At 47.8% G+C, this 27,160-nt stretch overlaps 1 protein-coding gene across 1 annotated transcript in view; it reads left to right on the top strand.

Annotated features, from left to right (window-relative positions):
- The window catches only part of LOC135824436 (leucine-rich repeat-containing protein 15-like), an 83,735-nt gene that overhangs the window by 7,675 nt on the left and 48,900 nt on the right, over positions 1-27,160 (top strand). The window contains exon 3 of the mRNA XM_065337175.1: positions 155-226. Within this exon, the coding sequence (XP_065193247.1) occupies positions 155-226 (72 nt within the window). The remainder of the gene's footprint in view (positions 1-154; positions 227-27,160) is intronic.

The raw sequence follows: 27,160 nt of genomic DNA, 5'->3' as shown, positions 1-27,160 counted from the left end.
GAATCATGTTGTGGTTAGGAGCCTAGGTTATTTCTGAAAACAAGGTCATGATTCGGTCTTTTAGATTATAACTACAATATCCTAGACTCGGTGTTTTGTGCACTACCCGCAACTAAGCAAGAACAACATTGTCTTTGTGCTTTGTTGTTTGTAGATTATTGTATGATAATCAGATCCAGACTTTAAGTGATGGTGTGTTCTCTGGTCTACCAAACCTCCGAGAACTGTAAGTATTATCAACTGCACCACTGAACGCAGAGAAAAGTAATTATAACCGTGTGTATATAGAGTACTGCTCATGATCACTATTCTATATTGACCTCCACTAATTCTCGTGGTCCTTGACTGGTCCGTTATTACCCATATCGCCGTAATATCGACCGCTTGTATCGACCGCTTGAATCGACCGCTTGTATCGACCACTTAGGCATTGTAATCTTTCGACTTTGGAGGGACTTAGAAATTTTCTCTCCACTTAAAAAAGAACATTTGAAAGAAAGAAGACAAAGGAAGAGAACAAGCAGGATTCGAACCCACAACAGTATGATCTCAGGCAATCCCTTATACCACCCATATACCACCCAGTTACTGTGCTGCAGATGCTGAACCTTGTTGTTCTTACAGTCTTGTACCCAAAATAGGCAACATCCTATGTACACTATAGTACAAATGCTATACTAAAAAGGTTAAAATAGCTCCTAACGGTTCAAATGTTGGGGTTATGGCAAAGGAATCGCGATAAATAGGATATTGACCTCGACTTCGGTCTATATAGGAAATATAGGCCTCATAAAAGACCTCGGCGGACCTCGGTCTTTTACTCGGCCTATATTTCCCATATAGACCTCGTCTTGGTCAATATCCTATACATACGTGATGAACAAACCTCGATTATATAAGGAGTATTATTATCTGCTGCACTGATTGAAGGAAACAGTTGTAGACGCTGTGTGTGAAATGCTTTGTTATGAAGCCTCTGATTCTCGTAAGTGTCAGGAACGAATGACCACACAGCACGAGGACAACTGCTTTTTCTTAACGGTACATTTCGATTGATCGAACATAATAACTCAGTCTAAGACCACCAGATAATTATGTAAAGCATGCAAATAACAGCGTATACAGTAAATCGCACACAGCGCATATAGCGTATACCATGCATGATGCATCAGCGATATGGCGGAGTCGAAATACTTGGAGAAGTGTTGGAGCTAGGTGTCAGGTCTCCGAATGTCCCAGTACTCCTTGTCAGTTTTGTGCAATTTTGTCGCAATCGCTGACCTTATAAGATCTGGTCACGTTGATGGACAGTTAGTCAAAATTCGTAACATTTTTTCCTTCTCCTTTTTCACCATTATTTAATAGGCTCACCATCCGAGTTCAATTTTTCCTTATTCTTTTCTTTTCTTGCCATGGTTGGCTATCACCCCTCTCTCGCACTTTGCCTGCCAATTCGTCATGGACCACGAGTTGAGTGAAATAATTTATTAAAACGTTCCTCTTATATTATTTTTTATTTATTTTATTTTAAATAATCGACGTGGAGACAACAATTTTATAATAGCAATAAAGAGAACAAATTCTGCTGTCATCGCCAAACTACAACGAAGGCATTTAAGTTCACCAAAAATTAATTTTCTTGTCACATTCATCAGTGGAAAGTTGTGACTGAAGAGTAACCATGCTGAACAATGATTAAAAATACATTCAATAATGTGAACTTAGAAGTTGCGACTTCGGCGGTAATAGTCATGAAGTTGATTGTTCCAACTAGGAACACACGCTTCTTGCCGAACTTGACACTTGACTGACTCACGACTGCCATCCGGAGCACACGAGGAGCACGTCGCGCCTTCCACTCGGCAAACCTGCAAGAAAGCACCGCTCCCTGCTCCATACACGGTGTTTCGGGGAATTCACCCCTCATCAGTTGAGCTTGAGTAGGCTGAGGAAGATTGTGCCTGAAAAGCACCACTTATATACTGCTCTCCAGGCCAAACCATCAGCAGGGATACAAACTCACAGAGACGCTTTGTTTCCAGCGCAACAAACACCTCGTGAAGCTCCAGGTAGCAGCGTGAGTCAGAGTCGCTCATGGAGTTGTGATAAACAGACGTTGAGAGCCAGGATAACTATTCGCAACGCTGTCACCTCCAACAACTATTCGCACGTCCGCGTGAGGGACAACAATATGAACTTAGAAGTTTCGACTTCGGCGGTAATAGTCAGGAAGATGATTGTTCCAACTAGGAACACACGCTTCTTGCCGAACTTGACACTTGACTGACTCACGACTGCCATCCGGAGCACACGAGGAGCACGTCGCACCTTCCACTCGGCAAACCTGCAAGAAAGCACCACTCCCTGCTCAATACACGGTGTTTCGGGGAATTCACCCCTCATCAGTTGAGCTTGAGTAGGCTGAGGAAGATTGTGCCTGAAAAGCACCACTTATATACTGCTCTCCAGGCCAACCCATCACCATGGATACAAACTTACAGAGACGCTGACGCGGACGTGCGACTAGTTGTTGGAGGTGACAGCGTTGCGAATAGCTATCCTGGCTCTCAACGTCTGTTTATCACAACTCCATGAGCGACTCTGACTCACGCTGCTACCTGGAGCTTCACGAGGTGTTTGTTGCGCTGGAAACAAAGCGTCTCTGTAAGTTTGTATCCCTGGTGATGGTTTGGCCTGGAGAGCAGTATATAAGTGGTGCTTTTCAGGCACAATCTTCCTCAGCCTACTCAAGCTCAACTGATGAGGGGTGAATTCCCCGAAACACCGTGTATTGAGCAGGGAGTGGTGCTTTCTTGCAGGTTTGCCGAGTGGAAGGTGCGACGTGTTCCTCGTGTGCTCCGGATGGCAGTCGTGAGTCAGTCAAGTGTCAAGTTTGGCAAGAAGCGTGTGTTCCTAGTTGGAACAATCAACTTCATTCAATAATGTGTGATGAGAACAAATAGGGAGGGTGAGACAATAGAAGTGAAGTGAGAGCCAAGTGCAACGGCGGGTGAGAAACTAATTATTGTACCGCTAGAACTGTGTAGTGAGACAAATAATCAATGGCATGATTGGCTGTGCACCTACGAAAACAATCTTAATGCAACTACACGTTTCTTCTGCTTACAAAAATCAGGCTTAAGCAAACGAATAAGAACAGCCTCGAATACTTTCAGCTGACTACGGATATGCACTTCCAGGTCAGAGACACTGTTATCTAGCCAGGTCTCGGATACGGCTAGTATATCCAGCTGCTGTTCTATCATTATACTTTCAACTTCACACAGTTTGTGGCGTAGACTGCGTAATAATTATACTATTTTGATGTGGCCAATGTCAAGTGTACTACTGTGCTGGTTCGGTGTGTGGGTGAAACGGGGCGGCGTGTGGATTAAGCTTCATGCTGATCCGATTGGTGTGTTGAGCATCCGGGTTCAACGGGAGTGGGTCGGTGGTTTGAGCCATTATGCTTTAACGGGTTTGGGAGCCCAGGCTTCTGTACCAAATCGCCACTCTCTTACAGTACGGCCAACTTTGTCAGGCCAGAACGATTCTTCCGCGACCTTCTTGGCGTCCGTGACCAAGACTGTAATACGAGCAGAGGCTGTTCTAAAGTGCACGGAGGTGTACACGACGCTTTGTACTACTGATACACCTTGTGGGTTGCAGTTTTCAACTTTTGAATCTACATCGCAGTCCGGGTCAACATTTCCAATGCAGTACACCGTCACGCTGGGTCGTCCTACTAGTCCAGGTGCACTCTTGGGGGTTTTCGGTGCTGTGTACCGCGATGTCTCCTCCCCATGGTGGTTTGGCTTTTGCGTACGTTTGTCATGGCCAGGTGCATGCGGCCTTGGTGGCTGCCTTGGGGAGTCTGCGTACGAATTTTCTACAATGTGCTGTGCAGCTGGGCCTTGTGTTTGTACCGGTGCATGTGACAGGTCTGGGGTAGCGTCGGTACTCGTACTAAAGTGCATGGGGAGAGTACTACTTGTAGTAGTTCTGAGATGAGTTGTATCCCCAGGGTCAGCGTGGACGTGGGTCAAACGGGATTGGTGAACTTGTTCAGCATGCAGTTCACGTCGGAGCTTTTGCACGTCGTCCTTCAACGCCTGATTTTCCCTGTCGGAATCTCTCAGCTGTACATTCACATCTTTCATCGTCTTTAGCTCTGATTTCGGTTCCCTTACTACCCCAGTGAGTTCGGAGAGTGCGGCGCAAAGGCTAGCTACATCAGGGTTAGCATGACTTACGGGAGCCGAGTCCTTGGATCCTCTCAGTAGGGCAATCAGCATTGGCCTGTTCGCCTTTCTGGGGAACTCCAGTCCCAGTCGCTGGATGAACTCCTTGAGCTCGTCATCAGTAAGCACGGCGATGTCCGTATTGGGGTCGAGTTTCCCGGCCATTATAATTATTTACTGGTGTTCCATGGGCCTAGTGCCCCAGGAAACCGGAAAAGGGAGTAAAGGTCAGGAGCTCGCAAACTTGCATCCACCCCTGAAAGGTAAAAATTGTAATCATGCTAGTCATGGCAACGGAAGATAAAATTATGGAGATCGATCCGCGCATGGTTCGATCGTGAGCAGAGTACGAAAAAAGCACACATTCAAACTTTGCAACAGAAGCAGAAGAGGAAAACGAAAATGAACACTGTCGTTCAGTGAAGTGCTTCTGTGCTTGCACCCGACGGGGTGACAGCGCCCCTAGTCAGACAATACAAGGCAAACGAAATAGAAATTAGCTGAGTCACAGTGCGGGACTCCGAAACGAAAACCGTTGAGTATGTCAATATTAATTGTTCGTACCTGCTGTAAAACGTAACAATTGCTCAAATTCATAACGCAATTTCAAACTAGTACTCGTAGAATTGTAGTTCAAATGTGCCACTCGATTATAGTAACAACGACAAAGAGATAATCTTCTAAACATTTCTCTCCCTTCTCACTGTGCCGAAATTCACGTTGACCAAAAAAATACGAAAATTGACTATTGTTCTGAAATAGGCAAACAAGGAGCTACTCACAGAACAGCTTGTTGTTGTTGTTGTTGTTGTAGAAGTTTATTTAACGTCGCACCACAAACAGGCGATTTCGCCTCCTTTGATACATGTGGACGACAGAAGGAATGAGAGAGAGAGAGGGAGGGGGGGGGGGACAGAAGTACGGAGAGAGGAAGGGTAGAAATAAATAAGCAATCAACCTCAGGGCTACACCAAAGCAAAAATGGAATGGGAACATACTACATGTATATACAAATTAGCTTCATGCAAAACACGTTTACTATTCTTCAGCTTGCAAAGAAGCACGATGCGGGTGTAGGTCTTGTTGCCCACCTTGACCTTCACAACTCGCACGTGTCCGTCTGGACCAGGTTGCACTTCGGTGACACGACCCATTGGCCAAGTGCCCCGTGGGTTGTCTTGGGATGTCACTAGAACGATGTCGTCGACCTTGAGGTCAGTCTCGGCCGTCCTCCACTTGAGTCGCCGGTTCAGCTCTGGCACGACTTCCTGCATCCATCTCCGGCAAAAGTGGAGCACGAGTTCTTGCTCTACACGCCAGCGTTGCTGAGGGTTGAACTCGCTCTCGTCCACTCCTGCAGGTGCAAACCGAGTACCGACCCGGCCAAACAGGAAATGGTTGGGCATTAGTGGAGTCGGGTCACGACCATCTTCCGACAAGTAGGACAGGGGCCGTGAGTTCATGAGCGCCTCTGCACCGAGGATAGCAGACAATAGCTCCTCGTCTGTGACCTCCGCGTTCTTCAGAATCGCCGAGATAGCACGCTTTGCCGATTTTACTAACGCCTCATGCACTCCGCTGAAATGTGGTGCTGCTGGAGGGTTGAAACGCCAGCTAGTCTGCGGATCCGCTGTCTGCCGCTGAATCGCCTCTGCATCAAGCTGCTTGACTAGCTGAGCAAGCTCATTGGTGGCGCCGACGAAATTCGTGCCATTGTCGGAGATGACGTCGATCGGTACTCCCCGTCGATTGGTGAAGCGTACGTACACCTGCAGGAACAAGTCCGTTGTCAACGCGTATGCATGACAGCTCGAGATGTACTGCTCTCGTCTGCAAGCAGGTGAACAAGCACAGATACCGCTTGTGTTGTGTCTTGCCGCGACCCTGCTTCTTCATAAACGGTCCGGCGTGGTCTACAGAGACTCGGCCGAATGTGCGTACCGCACTAAGGTTGTGGCGCCATCACCTGCATTGCCGGCTTCGTACAGTTCCGCGCGCACCTCGCACACTTGGCTTCCCAAGCTCGCACCTCTTCGCGGCCAGCGACGATCCAGTAGCGCGATGAGAGTTCGCCTAGCGTGTGGCTGACACTGAACGCGTGATATCCTCGTTTGTGACATGCCTTGACAATCAGATGTGTCACATGATCTCCTCGTGGTAGGAGGACGGGATTGCGTTCTTCTGCAGTCAAGAAGTCAGCATGCTGTAGTCGACCTCCGACGCGTAGAAGGCCAGCGTCGTCAATCATTGGCTTGAGCGAGACCAGCTTGCTGGTTGCAGGGATCGGCTTGCCTGCCTTAACTGCAGCGTACTCTGGTAGCGACTGTTGCTGCGCTCGCTTGATGTAGAACTCAACAGAGTCCTGGATTGCCTGTGGCGATAATTCGTCAAACTCTCGCTTTGCGGGTGGTACCGAGCAATTCGTAGCGAATCGCACACACCAAGCATGAATACAGCACAATCGTACCCAGTCGGAGTAGCGGCTTGGCTCTAGACGATTCAGCTTGCTGTGGCATTGGTCGCCGGTCGCCGCAGTCAGCTCGATGGACTCGTCCTTTGGTTGGTTGACTTTCTTCAACTCCAGAGTTGACGGACGGGGCTTCAGTTCCGGCTGAACTGGCCATTCACCTTCAGCGGCAAACAAGAAGCCAGGACCATTCCACCATAAACTGCTTCCCGCCAACTCTTGCACTGACGTTCCTCGAGAGACCAGGTCGGCCGGATTGAGCGCGGTGGGCACATACCGCTGTAATAGGTGTATTTATGCTACAACCTGTACATACTCACTATTTGTATTTCCCGCTCGCTCCCCTTGGCAATGAGAGCCACTCACATAGAAGAGCGCATGCTCCTGTGGGTCTCCAGTTCTGTTGTAGGCTAGTCTTGAGTTGTCATCTTCCTGTTCTCCTTCTTGTCTACACTTTTGTACTTCCATAATGCAATACTATAAATCCCTTGTGTTTTGGTGTGAGGGGACTTCATTAGCCAGGAGCTAACACCGGTGGCAGCGGAAAACGTCCACGTCTACATTGCTGGCGGAGTTTGTACGCCTTCGGAGATCGCCTTCTATGAAGAACCACAAAGGCCCACGCAAGTGAACTACCATATCCTCATCCACTCTCTTCGTCGATATTTTCCTTTCTGTATTGTGTTTTTTTCTTCTCGTCGTTTTCTTGTTGCATGCATTGTTTACAGTCCATAGGTCACGCATTGGCGCCAACCTGTCTGGCCAAAACATTTTCAGAAGATTTTCTGTGTCCGTGTTTTGTGCATGATTGCATACTGACTGCTGTCTGTTGTTAGGATAACTGCTAGCTGGGTGTTAGAGTCTACACTGTGTCCGTAGATCATGGTAGATAGAGTACGAGTAGTTGCCTATTTGGTATTGTCTCTGCCAAATTTAGTTGTTTGCCGCTACGCACGATAGATTACGTAGATCTAGATCGTTGATCGACTCGTCGATCGAGTCCACGGGAAATTTTTGCAGAGATTATAATTATTAGCAGTGAAAAATATCAATTGTGCACTCATACCCATGTATATAAACAATTAAAATGAAACAATTACAGAACGTTTTCGTGTGACTATCATCAGTGGAACATCGTCACATATTAAGGATCACTAAAACAACCAGTTATATAGCTAGAGAGCAGTGATGGGAGTGATGGTGAGAGTGCCGGTGAGAGTGTTAGTGTTGTGCGTAGGTTTCGTGGTAGCAAGTCTTCAGTGTACAATCATCTGCTGGCTAGTCCTGATTGTTGCGGTGCGTATTCCGACTCTTCGTTCACTGTATTGTGCCGTGGTCGTCATGGTTATGGACTACAGTTAAAAGTGTTGGAAGCTATCTGTTGTCCCTGCCCATTTGGCACGTGTGTGCCCCTTTTGGCACGTTGATGCGGACCGCGCGCGGACTGCGCCGGTTGGAGATTATCGTACCTGTTCTTGTTGTTGTGCGCATGCTTGCATGCTTATCGTGCGCATCCTGGTTGTTTTGGGTGCCTTCTTCCTGAGACTCTCTTTGGAGTAAGACGAAAATAATCTGTCCTCTGAGTGTGGCGTGCGTGTGATGAATAAGAGAGTAATCGGAAGGGCTATCGTGCGAGGGAAGAAAAAACCCCGACGACAATTGGCGCCCAACGTGGGGCTCGAACCCACGACCCTGAGATTAAGAGTCTCATGCTCTACCGACTGAGTAGAGCATGAGACTCTTAATCTCAGGGTCGTGGGTTCGAGCCCCACGTTGGGCGCCAATTGTCGTCGGGGGGGTTTATTCCCTCGCACAATAGCCCTTCCGATTACTCTCTTATTCATCACACGCACGTCACACTCAGAGGACAGATTATTTTCGTCTTACTCCAAAGAGAGTCTCAGGAAGAAGGCACCCAAAACAACCAGGATGCGCACGATAAGCATGCAAGCATGCGCACAACAACAAGAACAGGTACGATAATCTCCAACCGGCGCAGTCCGCGCGCGGTCCGCACCAACGTGCCAAAAGGGGCACACACGTGCCAAATGGGCAGGGACAACATATCTATCAGCGGCTGTACAAGCCTAATTTGTGTGTACAGAAAGATAGTATAATTGGGTTGAAATTGTTCAAGTAACGTGTCGTGTTTAGTGCGGCCAAGCTTGGCCGTTAATGTTCTAGGTGTAATGTACTGCTGTTATGTGTTATCACGTTGTCTTTCCTTCCTTTCTCCTTTGTTCAGTTCTCGCTTTGATTGTTAAAATTCACACTTGTAAATTTCACTGTTGTTGCTCTTAGTGTTATTTCTCTAACTTAGATTTTCTATAATAGTTCAACTTTTGTTTCAGTGTCCTTTAGTACAACGACGATTCCTGATGAGTGTTGTACGAAAACTTGTTTGAATCCATATTTTTTTCCCTACACCATTTCTTCATATTTTCATCCTTTTATTGCACATCGTCTCCACCGTTTTTTTTATTTACATTGCATGAATAAAGTACACAAATGTCGGTTCAGCTAGTTTTATTGATTGCGGTTATAAAATTGTTGTCTCCTCGCCGTGTGTTTATATATAGGTAGAGTAATATGAAAAGAAGCGTGAGAATGCATCACAGCTAGCGGTTATGCATAGCGCGTGTAGTGTGAACCTTTGCAGTGTATCTGAGAATGGTAGCAGTAGATGAATGTGGCAGCTGTAAATGCCTGTGGACAAAACTGGTGAGTGCGTATTATTTAAAAAGTGTGAGTGCTACAACATTTTCCTTTTGCTTTGTCCACACGCACTCACAGCTGCCACATTCATCTACTGCTACCATTCTCGGATACACTGCAAAGGTTCACACTACACGCGCTATGCATAACCGCTAGCTGTGCTGCATTCTCACACTTCTTTTCATATTACTCTAGCTATATAACTGGTTGTTTTAGTGATCCTTACTATGTGACGATGTTCCACTGATGATAGTCACACGAAAACGTTCTGGAATTGTTTCATTTTAATTGATAATTTAGCAGCAATTCTAACGTTGTAGCACTGTTCTCTTGTAATTTAGTGGAACCTGTATTGAGTAAATGAGTTTTATGTTTCGTTACATTGTCGACAGATCTCCTGTGTACCGGTTTTGTGGCACAATGATTATAGCCATGTGTCGTCTCCATTCTTGTGCAGTCATGCATATGTAGGTTGGTTCTCTTCATGTTATTGTGACCAATTTCATAGATGTTGGTTGCCTTGTTGCTTTCTCTCCCCTCTCCTCTCACCCAAGCCATTCTGCATAAGCGAAGCTGTGGACGCAGCATACTGCTGCTGCACCTCAACGCGGGAATGTGTATAATAATAATAATATACATGGTTATGAGTGCACGATTGATATTTTTCATTGCTATTTTTACGACTGTTGTCTCCTCGTCGGTTATTTAGAGATTATATTTTTCAAAAATACAAAAAACCATTTTTTCACAATGGGCCGTTCAGCGAAATCCAAGAGACAAGAAAAGTTAGAGCGTAGCTTCGCTGAAGCTGGCTGTGACATGAGCATTGCTGAAGAGCGCGAGAGTTCGCCGGTACAAGGGTTGTCCCATCGTTTTCGCTTGCCAGACACAGACGCACCACATGCACGTCCACTGCCCAAACTGATCTTGCTCCCAGACACATTTGGCAGTCAACCTGGACAAGAATTTGTAAATTATGAGCCACTTTGATAACGCATGTGCCCTGTCAGGCTACACCCATGAACAATGTTTGCGCCTGTTGCCGGCGCGTCTGGTTGGCGTGCCACACGAGATGTTGACGGATATCGTCGCCAGCTCGCCCAAAATCACCTATCGCGAGGCAGTCGAAGCGCTGTGCGCGAGACTGGAACCTCCGCAACTGGCCCTTATGCACGAGGCGACGCTCCGACACAGAGTGAAGTTGGCCACTGAAACCCAGTATGCGTTCGCGCAGGAGGTGTGACGTCTGGCACGCCAGGCTTATCCCGGGCAGAGTGGGCCACTCCTGGACTCAATGTTGCTCCAGTTGTTCATCGACGGCCAGGCAACGAAAGACCTGCGTCTGGCACTTGCATCTCCACGACCTACGTCGTTGGATGCAGCCGTCCAAAAGGCGATAGAGGTGGGTGCCATCCACGCCTGCGAACAATCCCGATCGGGATACGCTCAGCCGTTGTTTGAAACAGCTCCACAACACCAACAACAGTCGACTCCAGCACCCAGTCGACCCAGGCACTCGGAGTACAACCTCATCCGGCCGCGCGTTGCCACGGAGAACCAAAATGGCGACCAGGAACGCACAGAACGTGATCGCCTGGCCGGCATCCTTGAAAATTTGGATTCTCGTCTCTCCGCACTGGAGAGAGCTGTCGGTGTCACGAACGGTTTTGTCAGCCAACAGCAAGGCCAGCTGCGGAGTGGCCGTGGTCGTGGCCGTTTCTGACGCTAAGGTTTGCGAGGAGCCATGCAGCCCGACCGCGCATGCTATGGCTGCGGAGAATTTGGCCACTTCCTCGCTTATTGTCCTCATATGAACCGAAAAAACGACGATTGACTGGTGATGCGGGGCAGCAGCCAGTCGAGGAGAACGAGCCCCTCCATTTGCCTGATGTATGTGTGCATGCTATTTCGCCAATTGTCTTGCATGTAGATGTATGTTTCCGGACTGCAACGGTGTCTGGATTATTTGACTCGGGCTCAAGTGTATTGTTGTTGCACGCAAATTTGTTCACTTCGTTGTTTGGCTCTGAGCAAACACTCGAGTCTGCTCCGCGTTTATGTGCGGTGAGCGGAGAACAGTTGCCTGTGTTGAGGTCTGTAGAGCTTGCATTCTGCCTGGGCAACTGCTCATTTGTGCACTCCTTTGTGTTGTCTGATGCCATCCACAAAGATGTCATTCTTGGATCAGATTTCCTCTTTGAGCATGATGGCGTGTTGGATGTTGCCCAAGGAATGTTGACGTTTGGCGAGGAGTCTGTGTGTGTGTGTGCGTTAGTGGCCCACGACATGTTCCCTCACAGACACTGTGTGCTACGAAGCCATTGTCTGACACCAGCGACACTGAGCTGGAACATAAAAATCCTGAAAACAATCATTCAAAATCCAATCATCCCGAAAAAAAATGTTTTCATTATTATCTACAAGTACATGCATCATCCTCATCTGATCTGTCTGACGATTCATTGTCTGCATGGGTTGTTGAACCCATGGCTCAACCTGGCGTTGTCCCGGCGTGTGCGCCCGAACGTTTGGCCGACCCTGTGGTATACTCATCTCGTGTGGTGTTTAAAATGGAGTTGTCGGTACCTGCAGGACATGTTGTCTTGGTGCCTTGTGCAGCTGTTGATGTGTGCACGGTTGCGATGGATTGCGTGGCAGATCCATTGGAGTCCTTTATGGCGAAGCATCCAGGTGTGGCAGTGATTCCTAGTCTTGTAGCTGTTGGCCCTAACCAAACACGTGTGGTTGTGGCTGTTGAAAATCATGCAAATCATCCTATACTCATTCATAAAAATACCAATGTTGCCGAACTTCATCAAATTCCTACAGACTGTGAACATATTGACGGCACTGAAGCTATGGTTTCCTCAGTTTCACCCAGCACGATCCCGCTAACTGAGCAACGCAAGAAAGTCATCGATGAATATCTCAACGCACAAAATCATCTCTCCACAGAACAGTCTCGCACGCTCACTGAACTACTTCATGATAACCACGATTTATTTATCTTGCATGATGATGACTATGGCTACTGTGATATATTCCCTTATAAAATTTACACTGGACAAAATAACCCTATAAATAACCCTATAAAACAACCTCTGGACAAGCCTACATGGAGAAATCTGGCCGACAATCCATGATCTGGCGTCAAAGGTCATCAGTGTGCCGTGTTAATAATTACCTTGATAATGGAATTTGATCATAGGAGATAGGACAGAAGCGGAACGTATAATTATACCCACATAATTATATTATTACGCGTGCTGTGGTATTATTATTATTATTATTATTATAAAACAACCTACAAGGCGGATTGTTTGGAGAGCGAGTGACGCCGCTCGGTCATGGCCGTCAGCTTCGGCTGGCCCATGGGTAATGTCTTCTTCGCCAGGAAACAGGCAAGCTTGTGGAAGTATTATGAGTAGTGGAGCGAAAGGCGAGGGCTTGTTTCGCATTGGTACGTTCAACGTCCGTGGACTTACTTCAAATTTCAAAAAAAATCAACTTATTTCAGACCTCAATAAATACAGAGTTGGAGTCTGCTGTCTTCAGGACACTAAAATCTCCGAAGGCAACGATGGAAATATTGACAACTACCGTCTACTGTGTCTCTCGTCGTCGTGTCGACATTATGGACTCGGATTCGTGGTGGAAAAGCAGTTACTGCACCGAATATATAGATATTGGCAGGTGTCGGACCGTATCGCTGTGCTACAGTTATGGCTCTCCGGGAGAACGCTGTGCTCATTTGTGAATGTCTACGCCCCGACGTCAACACGCGTTGCAGCAGACCATTCATGCCTAGACGAGTTCTACAGCAGCTTGCTGGAAACAATCCAAAAACTAAGGTCTTCATCGCTGCTGTTCCTGATGGGAGACTTCAACGCGAAACTTGGGAAACGACCACCCAGTGACTGCCAATCCATATCCTATGCTGGTTCACACTCAAGGGGCCATCGCAACTACAGCGGCCAGACTTTGGCTGATTTCGCGTCCAGCAATTACCTTTTTGCCTGTAACACGGCGGTTCAGCACCGTGCAGAACATATCACCACATGGACAGGCTGGCGCCATAACCCTAGTGGAGGTCCACCTTTACCCATTTACAACCAAATAGATTATATCCTTTGCCGTCACAGTGAAAGGTTTGTGGTGACGGATGCCAGATCATACGCCGGGACAAGCTTAGAAAGCGATCACCGTCTTGTGCTGGCAAACCTCAACCTGACAAAGTTGTACAAGAAGCTCAAGAGGCCCCCAGTAGCCATATCCAGCAATGCAAAATTCAATATATTGGAATTTAGTGACCCGACCAAGAAAGCAAAGTACAGAGAGGCTATCAACGAACATCTACAGGACCTCGGCAGAGAGCAGGAAGGTGTCAGTGCGGAGCAACATCTGCAGTATATTGTGAACGCTATGAGTGAGGCAGCAAACACATCCGTGGGCTGCGTCCCTAAAACAAATAAGACGCATAGAAATGGCTTCAGCGGGGAAATTGAAAAGCTAGCAGCAGAGAAACGCAAACTGCGTCTCGACATTACGGTGTGCACAGATGGAACGAAGGTAAAAGAAATGAAAACACGACGCAACAGGCTGGCACACCAAATTCGCCAGGAATGCCTCAAGTTAGCATCGACTCGACTGGACGAACGTGTAGCTGAAATAGACCAAATGAAAGACGACGCAAAAATGTTCAAAGCAACACGACTACTGCGCCGACAGCAGCAGTCACCAGTTGTGGTTGAAGACTCTGATGGCAAACTCATTGCACAACCTATTGAATCAGTCGAAGCATTAGGGCAACACTTCCGTGCTATATTCTGTGATCCTGCTCTGGAGTCATCTAGTCTCTTACGGACAGAGGAAGACCTTAAAAACCCTATAAAGCAGACAGAGGTACATGCCGCAGCTAAGTGCTTGAATAATGGCCGAGCTTCGGGACCAGATGGGATACCTGCTGAACTTATCAAATATGGAACACCAGCACTGTTCTCGAACATTGCCACTACATTCAACAATAATTATGCCAAAGACAAATCACTCAAGCTAGGCGATGGGCTACTGATCCCGATACCAAAGCCGAGAAAGAAAAGAGGTCCTCCTGGAAATGTAAGGGCAGTTACCCTGTTGAACACCCCACGGAAACTTCTTTCACTGGTCATCCTGACGCGGATCAAGCCAGCTATCGACGGGTACTTGTCACTGAACCAGAGCGGGTTCTTGTCTTGCTTACAAGTCACCAATACCATCGCTGCAGGCATGGACCAGTTCATTCCCCATAAGACTCTCGTCATCCGCTCATCTGATCCCAAGTGGTGGACCCCTGAGTGCACACAAGTGATGCGTATCAAGGACAGAGAATGGAGGAAATGGCGGCACGACCTCGGCAATGACGTCAAGAAGCAAGCCTTCATCGACTCTATTACCCGCGCTACCACCACACTTCAGCACTCCAGGCAGGAGAAGGAACGGCACCTTCGGGCCCGACTCACCTGCGGCTCACTTCGCGACAAGGCATGGTGGTGCAACCTGAAAGGAGCATGCGGTCTTGGCCGAAACTCTGACATCCCCCTCCTCCTCGACAATGCCGGGAAGGAACACATTACCAGCAAGGAGAAGGCTGACTGCTTTGGTCACTTCTTTGCTGGCAAGTGCATCTTGGGTGACAGGGACCTACATTGTGCCTCCCTTGGAACCCCAGGGCCTGCTCACCCACATCCCCCACTCCCCCATCTGGGTACAGCCGACGCTCTTACTGCACTGCACCACTCCTGGGCATCCTCTATCGGACACGGGGGCGCAGCACGCGTACTTGCAGTTGACATCGCTGGAGCCTTCGACAAGGTCTCTCACGCAGGTGTCCTCTTCAAGCTACAGCAATGTGGAATCCAAGGAATCCTCCTTGCATGGCTGACATCGTACCTGTCTAACCGAAGCATACAGTGTGTTGTCGGTGGTGCAACCTCCCGTCCATACCCCATCAAGGCGGGAGTCCCACAAGGCAGCATCTTGGGGCCAACCATGTTTCTCATATACATTAACGACGTATCAACATGCCTTGCTGGGAACACCCAGCTGGAAGCCTATGCTGACGATACGACATTGTACACTCTTCTCCGTAACGACCTCCCCACTGCTGCTGCCTTGCTTCAGGACACCGTCAATCGTCTGTCAGACTGGGGCAAGGAATGGCGTGTAGCGTTTGAGCCGTCGAAATCCCAGGCTATGACAGTCACGTTGCAAAGAGCGCAGCTAGCCTTGCCCTCTCTCCTCTTTGGAGGCAACCCTGTGCCAGAGTCATCCACAGTAAAGCTCTTGGGGGTGACTTTTGATCCGAAGCTGTCCTTCGCGGAGCACATCCGCGCAGTGTCTATACGTGGCAAACAGCGCTTGGGCCTCCTGCGGCGAGCTGCGCCCTATCTCTCCCGAGAAGGCTGCCTCACGGTGTACAAGGGGTTTGTACGGCCCGTTTTGGAGTATGCTCCGCTCGTCTGGATGGGAGCTGCTCCCTCCCATCTATCACGCCTAGATAGCATCCAACGCCGTGCATTGCGCATCATTGGTCCCGGGACGGAGCTCCAGAGCCTCAGCCTACGGCGATACGTTGCTGCATTAACATACACTTACAAACTGCATTTCATCAACCGTCCGACTCAATTACTAGCAGTCCTCCCACCAAGGCTTGAGCCCCGTGACGCCACTCGCACTCGAAACGATCTCCGCATGGCCGCCGGCCACAGTTACCAGCTACGAAATCCGCTACCGCGTCAAGCACCAGACACCATTCTCCGCAGCTTCCCACATTGTGCAATCAAGCTGTGGAATTCCCTGCCACCAGCTTTTCTAGACTCCGCCCCAACTCGCAAAAATCTTCAAAAGTTTAAGTGCAACGTCAACGAATACCTCCGCCGACAGGATTGGCGATGGTCCACGGACATTCTGCCTGTCGACCCACCTACATTCTAGTGCCCCGTCAACGACTCCCATTGCTACGAATGCGCTGCACAGTAGTACTAGCTGCTGCTTGCCCTTGCTTTCTTTTTATTTTTGCTGACCCTTACAGCTCTATCTTTTGTTTTTGGTGCGTGTTTCTGGCCGTGATGCCGAGACCTCAGGTCGGCAGAGCCATCAATGCCCCACCATCACTGCTGCACCTCGGTGCAGCCCCTTCTCAGTAGTTGTCACGTTTGTCCTTGTCTCAGTACCATTGTCTTCTGTATTATTTATGAGTTGGGTATGTCAACATAGTAAAAAAAAAAAAAAAAAAAACACCTCATCCCCGGTCCAGCATGCTATGTCAGCATACTTTCAACCAGGGAGCTCAGGGTTCCGAGGCCGCCCGAGAACAACCCTCCCGCGATCTAACAACAACGACCTGAAAAATTCCAGATCCACAAACTTCCTCACATCACACGAGGATCTAGTTGCACTGAGGCAGCTCGCCCAGGATCGTCGAAAGTGGAAGGAACTAATGTGTGCTGTGTGTAGTGGCTGAAGTTATACAATTACACTAGATACTCTTAACAATAATATCGGATACAATTACACTAGATACTCTAGATACTAGATACTCTAGATTCTCTAACAATTTTCTCACTAATTATGATAATAATTACCACATCAAATGCTGCAGAGACCTATCCAGAATCGGCAATATGCTGGCCCTGGCCTGGAGATCTGCAACTGCAATCGGTTTCTACTTTGCAATATTAACGGATTAGTACCCTTTGTCGATTGATGGATCAATCGAAACCAACGCATTCGTCACTCCGATTAGTAACTTCGGCTCTGCTCTGTTTTGTTTTGAACTGCGTACGTATGTTTAACTCATTGTGTTTCTTTGTATTCTGTATCTCGTTATCGTTATCTTTTCCTTTAGCCCTCTCGCTTAGGATGAGCTTTCTTTTTTTATGGCAGCTTAAGCGAAGGCTATATACCTGCTTTATGCAGGTTGATGCCAACGCAAACAAGCAAAATAATAATAATAATAATAACAAGGCGGATTCCATATCACCGCCGGAAGGCTCTGCAAGATCTACTGAATACGCTTTGAAGCAAGGCATAATACAAGAATCGATTAGTCCGTGGGCATCACCCATAGTATTGGTGCCAAAGAAGGATGGCTCTCTTTGACTCTGTATCGACTACAGGAAGTTAAACTCTGTCACCGAGCCTGATGCTTACCCGATTCCCAGGGCAGATGACACGCTTGATTCCCTGTCTGGCTGTCGGTATTTCACGTCCCTTGACTTAGCGTCAGGGTACTGGCAAACAGCAATGGAAGGAAGCGACATGGCTAAGACGGCATTTACCACGCGCTGGGCTTGTTTGAGTTTAGTGTTCTGCCGATGGGCTGCAGGAATGGCCCAGCGACGTTTCAGTGCGTAATGGAAGCAGTCCTGAGTGGCTTATGTAACACACCGGCTCAGCCATTCTGCCGTGTGTTCTTTGATGATGTCTTGAATGCCAGCGAAACGCTGTCTGGCCAACTCCAGATTCTGCTGCCCATGTTCGCGCGAGTTCGGTCCGCTGGGCTCCGGTTCAATCTGAAGAAATGCTCCTTCTTCCAGGAGGAGGTTACTTTCTTAGGACACCGCGTGTCAGCGGAGGGCATCTAACCGGATGAGGCCTAACTCATCGCGGTCAGGAACTGGAAGACTCCGAAATCTGTCACAGCTGTCTACGAGTTCCTTGGCTTCGCTGAATATTATCGCCGCTTCATCCGTGGGTTCGCCCAGCGTGCTGCTCCGCTGATTGCTCTGACAGGCAAGAATGCTCACTTTGCTGGGTCGAAAGAGTGCGAAGCGGCGTTCCAGGCGCTGAAGCGTTTGCTTGCCAGTGTGCCGGTGATGGCGTACTCCCAGTTTGAAGAGTCAGCGGGTGCATTCATTCTGGACACCGATGCGAGCAATGTGTCGATTGGTGCGGTCCTCAGCCAGATCCAGGATGGAACTGAGCGACCAATCGCGTACGGCAGCCGTGTGCTGACGAAAGCTGAGCGGAACTACGATGCTAGCGATCGTGAGGCCCTTGCGCTGGTCTATTTTGCGGAGTATTTCAGGCACTACTTGTTGGCACGACCATTTGTTGCCAGGATGGACAATACTGCGTTGCCTGCACTCCGGAACCTGAAGGAACCCTGCGGACGGAAAGCACATTGGCTTGACTGTTTATCCGAATATGAACTCCGAGTCGTCCACCGTCCAGGTCGCCAACATCTGAATGCTGATGGTCTGTCGCGCTTGCTAGCCGAACCTGAAGCACATGTGCACGGTGAATCTCCGCCACTGGCACCAACACCGCCGCAAGATGCTGCCCCGGGTCCACCGCCGCGAGATGCTGCGCCAGCGACATCTAGTGCTGTCACCGTTGAGCTGGATGACCTATCATCTGCTGCTTTAGCTGATGCTCAACGCTCTGATCCGGAGTTATCCACAGTCTGGTTATGGTATGACGCGGCTAGTGGCAAGTTTGTTCGCCCACCGGAAGATGACATTTCTGGTGTTAGTCGAACTGTCAAGATTATCTGGTCACAGATTGATCAGTTGTCTTTGCGTGATTCCGTCTTGTATATACTGCCTCCTTTTGCGGATCATGACCACGTTGGTGAGTCACCCCGTCTGGTCGTACCACGCTCACCTCAGGAGCGAGCCATGATCGCTGTACATTCTCTTCCTACTGCTAACCATCCTGGTGTGAAGAAAACCCTGTCTCAAGCTCGTCTGCGTTTCTACTGGGTTGGAATCGCTTCGGACATCACCGAATTTGTTCGATGCTGTCACACCTGTGCACAGATTCGAGCGAAGAATTCAACAAACCGTGCACCACTTCAGCCAATGATTGCCAGTTATCCGTTCGAAATTGTTGCCTTGGACATTTTCGGTCCTCTGCCTGAAACGTCCCAGGGCCTTAAGTATCTCCTGGTCATGGCGAATTACTTTACGCGATGGGTCGAGGGATTCTCTTTGCGCGATATCACTGCTGTTTCGTTTGCTGCAGCTGTCGTTAATGGTTGGATCAGTCCGTTCGGTGCACCTGAGCAGCTTCATTCAGATCAAGGGGCCCAATTCGAATCTCGGCTATTTGCGGATATCTGCCGTCTCCTTGGTATCCGGAAGACGCGAACCACGCCATATCATCCTTCTGGCGATGGTCTGGTGGAGCGCGTCAACCGCACTCTTCTAGGTCTGCTGCGTGCCCACATTACTCCAACCAGCACGGAGTAGGATGCAACGTTCCCTCTCGTCTTGCTGTCATATCATGCTGCAGTGCACAAGTCCACTGGATTCAGCCCAGCGCGCCTGCTGTATGGTGCGGATGTCCGGTTACCAGCTGATATTGTGTTCAATTTACCTTCGCCAACTTCCACTGATATGCATACCTATGTCCGTAGTCTCGACACTTCTCTGCGGAAAATTCATGTTGAAGCCCGTCATAATGCTGATCTTGCTCATGCGTCTCAAGAACAATTCTATAACCGTCGCGTTCATGGTGAGCCTTATGTTGTCGGTCAGCAAGTATATCTTCATGATCCAGTTATTCGTGCCTGCGAGCACCGTAAATTTTATCGTTTCTGGTCTGGTCCACATACTATTGTGCGTGTTCATGGTCCGACATCATACACGTTATTGCTGAATGGAGTTGAACGTACTGTTCACTTCAATCGCTTGAAGCCAGTTACTTCATCGTGCCCAGTTTCCTTACCGTCGTCTGTCCATGATCTCCCCGACCCAGTGAGTTTGTCAGCTAATAACTTTGTTCCTGTTGTGCCACATGATGCCGATGACTCTGTGCCGAGTACGCCTCCAATTTCGCCATCTGTTGTTATGTCACCTCTACGTCCTCCTGTTGCTACTCCAGTATTAGTGCGTCGATCAGGCCGGATCCGCACTGCTCCTGTGAGATTTGGTGACTAAGTTTGTAGTTAGGTCATTGTATACCCGTAATTTTTTTCTTTTCTCTATATGAAACTCGGGTATTGAGCCAATAATAAAAGTAGAAAGGAAAAGGACATAGAAGAGGGTCTTTGGTTTTTCCATAACCTTGAACATTCCAAGTTGGAAGGCTGTCGGTTAGCGCTACAGAGATTTGTTGAAGCTAGGTGTCAGGCCGTCGAATGTCTCAGTACTCTGTCAGTTTTGTGCCTAGTTGTTGCACTTTACAGTGGTGGAGATTTACTCTTAACTCGTTTCCATAATGTTCATTTCCTTTCTACTTTTTTCTATATTATAAATTTAATTGTTTTTGCCCTGCTTGCCAATTATTCACGAGGTCGTGAATGGTGAGAGGAGGGGAATTGTGTAGTATAGGCCAATGATTACTTATTATCTCTTACATTTTGTATTTAGTATTTCCTGCTCCTGTCCACGTGACGAATCTTGTAAGCTGCGCGCATGCCCACGTGTTTCTTGCCTTTCTCTCTCTTCTCCTCTGTGACAAGTAACATTAGTTTTACTATCGATATGAACAGTGTGAGTGTCTGATGCAACCAGAGAATAGTCTTGTATTACTATTAGGAAAGGAAATCCTACAGAGTACCTTGGAGAAGCAAAGGCACAGGGAATAATTGAAAAGACCTGGGAAGGACGACTTCAGAGGTGAGAATGACAGTAACATCAAAGTCAGGAAAGCATTCGTAGGCAGTCAAGAATCACTTATCATTCAGTACTAGTTGTCGTCAACTTGTAGGCAATAGCACACAACTTTTCATGTTGAACATTTCCGTTCCCAAAATACACAGGAATCATAATTTGAAGTAGTTCAATTTGTGTTTACTATGGTGGCGGGGCATTATATGGCCCGACTTCTGCGAAAATCAGGCTTAGGTTGAAAATCATTTAATTGAGAAAAAATATGTTTTGTAAAAGTGTGTGTCCCGTGTAGGCAAGTTCGAGTGCAGCGAAGTGAAACCAAAGAAAATCTCGCTTGTGTGAAGAAGTAGAAATCATGGCAGGAAGGGTTTCAGCGCTCAGAGAAGTCATAGGGCTCCGCTGAAGTCACAAATGACGCCTCAGCACCCGAGTCCGGGAACTCGCGAACCTTCGCCGTTCAAGTTCTTCCCTCGCCTCGTGCCACTCCGGTCATCAGCCGCACACTTGTTGAGTGTAGACAGCACGATCCAACCTTCTTCTCCGTTACTATCTCAGTCGGTTTCTCCTGGCTGTAACCTGCTCCATCCAACACATCATGTATTAGCAGATGGTGCTTCCTTTGGCACTCTGAGCCTGACCGACATTCCCTTGCCATATGGCCATATTTGAAACGGGGCCAGCAGAGTGTCTCTCGCTGCTGAAAAAACTTTCTCCCTTCCTTTGGCAGCGACTTGAGCTGCTTCTCTGTGTCTGCGACCGATATCGCCATGCACTGAGCCTTGCCACTGATCGTTCCACTGGCTTCCTGGCAGTATCACCCTGTCGTCCGTGCACGATCTGGTAAGACCAGCCGTGCTCCTGAACCTGACGCAGAGACATCCCGTAGCACTGCCGTTCGACCAGGTCCGCATTGATCCTAGATCACCTACTTTGCCATTGCTTGCAGCAAAGGGGCCATTTTACCTATAATAATAATTATACTAATAATAATGTATCGGCGTTATACTTGGTGTCCACCTCGCTATCTTCCGTCATAGCGAGTGTGGTCCACACCTCTACCTCTCGGCAAACACGCGTATTACTGAAAAGACTACTCTGACCGCTGCTTGCCGGCCAGGAACGTCTTTCCGAGCGAGGGAAGCAACTCTCGCTTTGCTTCCTCGTAGTTATTGCAGCAAATACAGATCCTCTCCACTGTGCTACCCGTTAGCACGATACGCAACCGCAGCAGCCATTCGCTTTCTTCGAACTCGTTCTTGGAACAGATGTCCTCAAACAGGCCGAAATAACGCTCCAGTGGCTGCGTTCCAACATATGAGGGTTTTTTCATCAACGGTTTACGCCCACCGCTGTGACTGGGAGCTTCCGCTGTACCTCCAATGGCACTCTCACTGGCGGCTTCACCGTCACCCTCATACGCCTTGGCGAAGCGCTCGTTAATCTCTTTGAGATTTTGTCAAACTCGGTGCTGAGTGTCTCCTCTTGCCGTCTGGCACTGCGCTCCTCACGCTCCTCGCACTGTCGGAGCCACTGCTCTACATGTTCCTCCAACTTCTCGACTTCCAATCCTATCGGAATTCCATTGGCGATGAAGATGGCCTCCAAATTACCTAGTGCCTCTGGCATGCACGCTTCAATCCTGGCTTGGTCGCCAAATGTTGTGAACCCTTCTGATTCTCTAAAAGTCAGGAACGAACGAGCACACGGCACGAGGACAACTATTTTCTCTTTAACAGTATATTTCACTTGATCGAATATAATAAACTAACACTAAGATCACCAGCTATTTATAGCATGCAAATGACAGCGTATATCAGGAAAGCATACGCATATAAAACATGACAATCGTCATAACAGTGTATACAGTAAAAACCGCACACAGCGCATATAGCGCATGCAATGCAGCAAACCTCAGCGGTATGGCGAAGTCGAGATACAACATTGCAAAGAATACAGTGCCATAGACGCAAAGGCCTTTCCCACTTGAGAACTGGTGGTTTGTAATACTCCTTCTGCCCCTCCTTCATTTGTTGTTATAATAAGAAGTGAGACACAATCAAGAGTTGCAACAGACAACACATGCCCTTGGACAATACAGAACAAGAAAACGTACGTGCGCTTACAATACAATGGTACTGTCAATACATGAAGTTATTACTCAATTTCAAATTTGGACTTAACGGAGAACATGAAGTTATTACTCACTTTATTGTCCTAACAGCAAAGTCGATACATGAAAGGTCCATGGTGGGAAAGAAGAAGGACTGGCATCATCATTAAACTTTGAGAAGAAGAATCCCACAGGTTATGTAGAGCGGATTGACAATGTAATTCGAAATGGCATAATTAACAGACAGTTTCCTTCGTAACTGATCATTAATGTCCTTGAAAGGTGTGCTAAACATACTTTCGCTGTTGAAAAGGAATGTTGACATTATTTGGCAAGTGTCAACCTTTTGGTCGTGCGATCCTTTGTTTGATGCAAGTAGCATGGAAAAGAACCGTAGACGAGATTCATGCAGTAGCTAAATCCACTCTGTGTGACATTCAATATGGCCGGCGTGGAACCATGACATCCGGGGATGGCCCTAATGTTGCGAAATTCCGTTCGACTATCATTTACGCACGTTGTTGTATTGGGTTCTTGTGTCGTAGAGTCCAGTGTCTGATGTCATAATATATGTAGGGTCCAGTGTCTGATGTCATAATATATGTAGGGTCCAGTGTCTGATGTCATAATATATGTAGGGTCCAGTGTCTGATGTCATAATATATGTAGAGTCCAGTGTCTGATGTCATAATATATGTAGGGTCCAGTGTCTGATGTCATAATATATGTAGAGTCCAGTGTCTGATGTCATAATATATGTAGAGTCCAGTGTCTGATGTCATAATATATGTAGAGTCTAGTGTCTGATGTCATAATATATGTGTTGTGAACCCTCTGGTTCTCTAAAGTGTCAGGAACGAACGACCCCACAGGGCACAAGGACAAACTATTTATTCTCAACAGTATATTTCACTTCCATCGACTAACAACAATGAATGACTGAATGAATGAATGAACAACTGAATAACTAACACTAAAACCACCAGGTAGTTATAGCATGAAAATGACAGCGTATATGAGAAAAGCATACACATACAACATACAACTACAGCGCACAGCAAACCGCACATAGCCCCTGTAGCGTATGCCACGTCGTAAACATCAGCGGTACGGCGGAGTCGGGATACAGCTGCATTGAAACGAACACAATGTCACAAGCATGAAGGCCTTTCACTCTCGAGAACTTGTCGTTTCACAACATTCTCCCCACCAAAGGGCTTCTCACCGCCGTACAACAACTCCTAAGTCAAAACGATTGGGGCTCTGACTTCCCGCCCAGAACGAGTCATCCGCTGCTGTGGCGGTGGCCAAGGTGGAATATTACGAGTGCTCACCATTTCTGCCAATTGAGCAATGGTCTGCGGGTTTGCGCACTTCAGATGAAGCTCTAACGTTGGCTTCACCAGAGCACATACCGGAATGACTGCGGAGCTACCCAGGATCATGATGGCGAACTTGTCCATCCGCTGTTGGCTTGATTCCGCACCGAACGGCTTCACCTCAACAGTCTCAACACCAAGCGTGCCGATCTGGGCTGTCACACACAACACAGTCACTGGGCCACTGCGTCGTGGGGCGGACGCTGGACCAGATAACCTACATTCGATCTCCGTGTTCCACACAGTCTCGCCGCTTACTTCTTCCGTGCTAACCAGTATCGCCCTTCTCATTTTCTCGGCTTCTACGCCTTGCGCTTCTAAGTCTCGCGCCTCTAACTCTTGCGCCTCTAACTCTTGCGCCTCTAACTCTTGCGCCTCTAACTCTTGCGCCTCTAACTCTTGCGCCTCTAACTCTTGCGCCTCTACGTCTTGCGCCTCTACGTCTTGCGTCTCTACGTCTTGCGCCTCTGCGTCTTGCGCCTCTACGTCTTGCGCTTCTATGTCTTGCGCTTCTACGTCTTGCGCGTCTACTTCGTTCGGCCGAGACTCCAGCTGCTTCTGAGCGTCTCCGACCGATGTCGCCATGCACTGTACCGACGCAGTGGGCTGTGGATCCGATCCTCTCACTGGCTTCAAATACTCTTCTGACCGCTGCTTGTCTTTAAGCAAAGTCTTCCACGCCTTGTCCGGCGTCCTTCCGGAAAATCTCGCTTTGCTCCCTCATATTTACTGCTGGCGATGCGCTCGTTAATCTTCTTGAGCTTTTCGTTAAACTCTGTGCGGAGCGCACCCTCTTGCCGTCTAGCACTGCGCTCTTCAAACTCCTCGCTCTGTCGGAGCCTCTTCTCCACGTATTCTCGCAACCTATCGCCTTCAAATCCATACCGAATTCCGTTAGCGATAAAGCTGGCTTCAATGATCCATAGTTCCTGTGCCATGCTTGCTTCGTATCCTGGCGTGGTCGCCAAATGTTGTGAACCCTCTGGTTCTCTAAAGTGTCAGGAACGAACGACCCCACACGGCACAAGGACAAACTATTTATTCTCAACAGTATATTTCACTCAGCAGAATCATCCAGTCTGCTAGGTGGAGAATGCTTGGCCACATGCTTCGACTAGACACCTCATCCCCGGTCCAGCAGGCTATGTCAGCATACTTTTCAACCAGGAAGCTCAGGGTTCCGAGGCCGCCCGAGAACAACCCTCCCGCGATCTATCAACAACGACCTGAAAAATTCCAGATCCACAAACTCCCTCACATCACACGAGGATCTAGTTGCACTGAGGCAGCTTGCCCAGGATCGTCGAAAGTGGAAGGAACTAATGTGTGCTGTGTGTAGTGGCTGAAGTTATACAATTACACTAGATACTCTAACAATAATATCGGATACAATTACACTAGATACTCTAGGTACTAAATACTCTAGATACTAGATACTCTAACAATTTTATCACTAATTATGATAATAATTACCACATCAAATGCTGCAGAGACCTATCCAGAATCGGCAATATGCTGGCCCTGGCCTGGAGATCTGCAACTGCAATCGGTTTCTACTTTGCAATATTAACGGATTAGTCCCTTTGTCGATTGATGGATCAATCGGAACCAACGCATTCGTCACTCCGATTAGTAACTTCGGCTCTGCTCTGTTTTGTTTTGAACTACGTACGTATGTTTAACTCATTGTATTTCTTTGTATTCTGTATCTCGTTATCGTTATCTTTTCCTCTAGCCCTCTCGCTTAGGATGAGCTTTCTTTTTTATGGCAGCTTAAGCGAAGGCTATATACCTGCTTTATGCAGGTTGATGCCAACGCGAACAAGCAAAATAATAATAATAATAATAATAATATTTCACTTCCATCGACTAACAACAATGAATGATTGAATGAATGAATGAACAACTGAATAACTAACACTAAAACCACCAGGTAGTTATAGCATGAAAATGACAGCGTATATGAGAAAAGCATACACATACAACATACAACTACAGCGCACACAGCAAACCGCACATAGCGCCTGTAGCGTATGCCACGTCGTAAACATCAGCGGTACGGCGGAGTCGGGAACAGCTGCATTGAAACGAACACAATGTCACAAGCGAGAAGGCCTTTCACTCTCGAGAACTTGTCGTTTCACAACAATATGTGAAGTCCAGTGTCTGATGTCATAATATATGTAGGCTCCAGTGTCTGATGTAATAATATATGTAGAGTCCAGTGCCTGATGTCATAATATATGTAGAGTCCAGTGTCTGATGTCATAATATATGTAGAGTCCAGTGTCTGATGTCATAATATGAGCCCGAGCGCGCTAAAACATGACCACAGCTTTTTTTGAAAAAGTCGAGATAATCGCGATTTGAATTCCGCGGCAAAAAATACGAAGTGCAGTGCAACGCGAGTTGCTGTTGTTGTTCTCCTCGGTCGACTGGACTGTTCCGGATGCAATTTTCTGTTGCAAGTAAGTTTATTTGTTAGAGTTTGTATTCCACGTTGCGCTGAGTCGCCTAAAACTGATCGTCCTCAATGTATCGACAGAAGAGCGTAGTAGTAGTAATGTACTGCGGAGCGGAAGAAGACGACATATCATCGCACTCCATGCGCAGGATAAAATGTTTTGGGGATTCGAGTCAAAAACAGAAGG

Source organism: Sycon ciliatum, chromosome 9, assembly GCF_964019385.1.
Source record: "Sycon ciliatum chromosome 9, ocSycCili1.1, whole genome shotgun sequence".
NCBI classification, from domain to species: Eukaryota; Metazoa; Porifera; class Calcarea; order Leucosolenida; family Sycettidae; genus Sycon; species Sycon ciliatum.
Note: the sequence above shows the minus strand (reverse complement) of the source record. Positions and strands in the feature narration are given on the sequence as shown.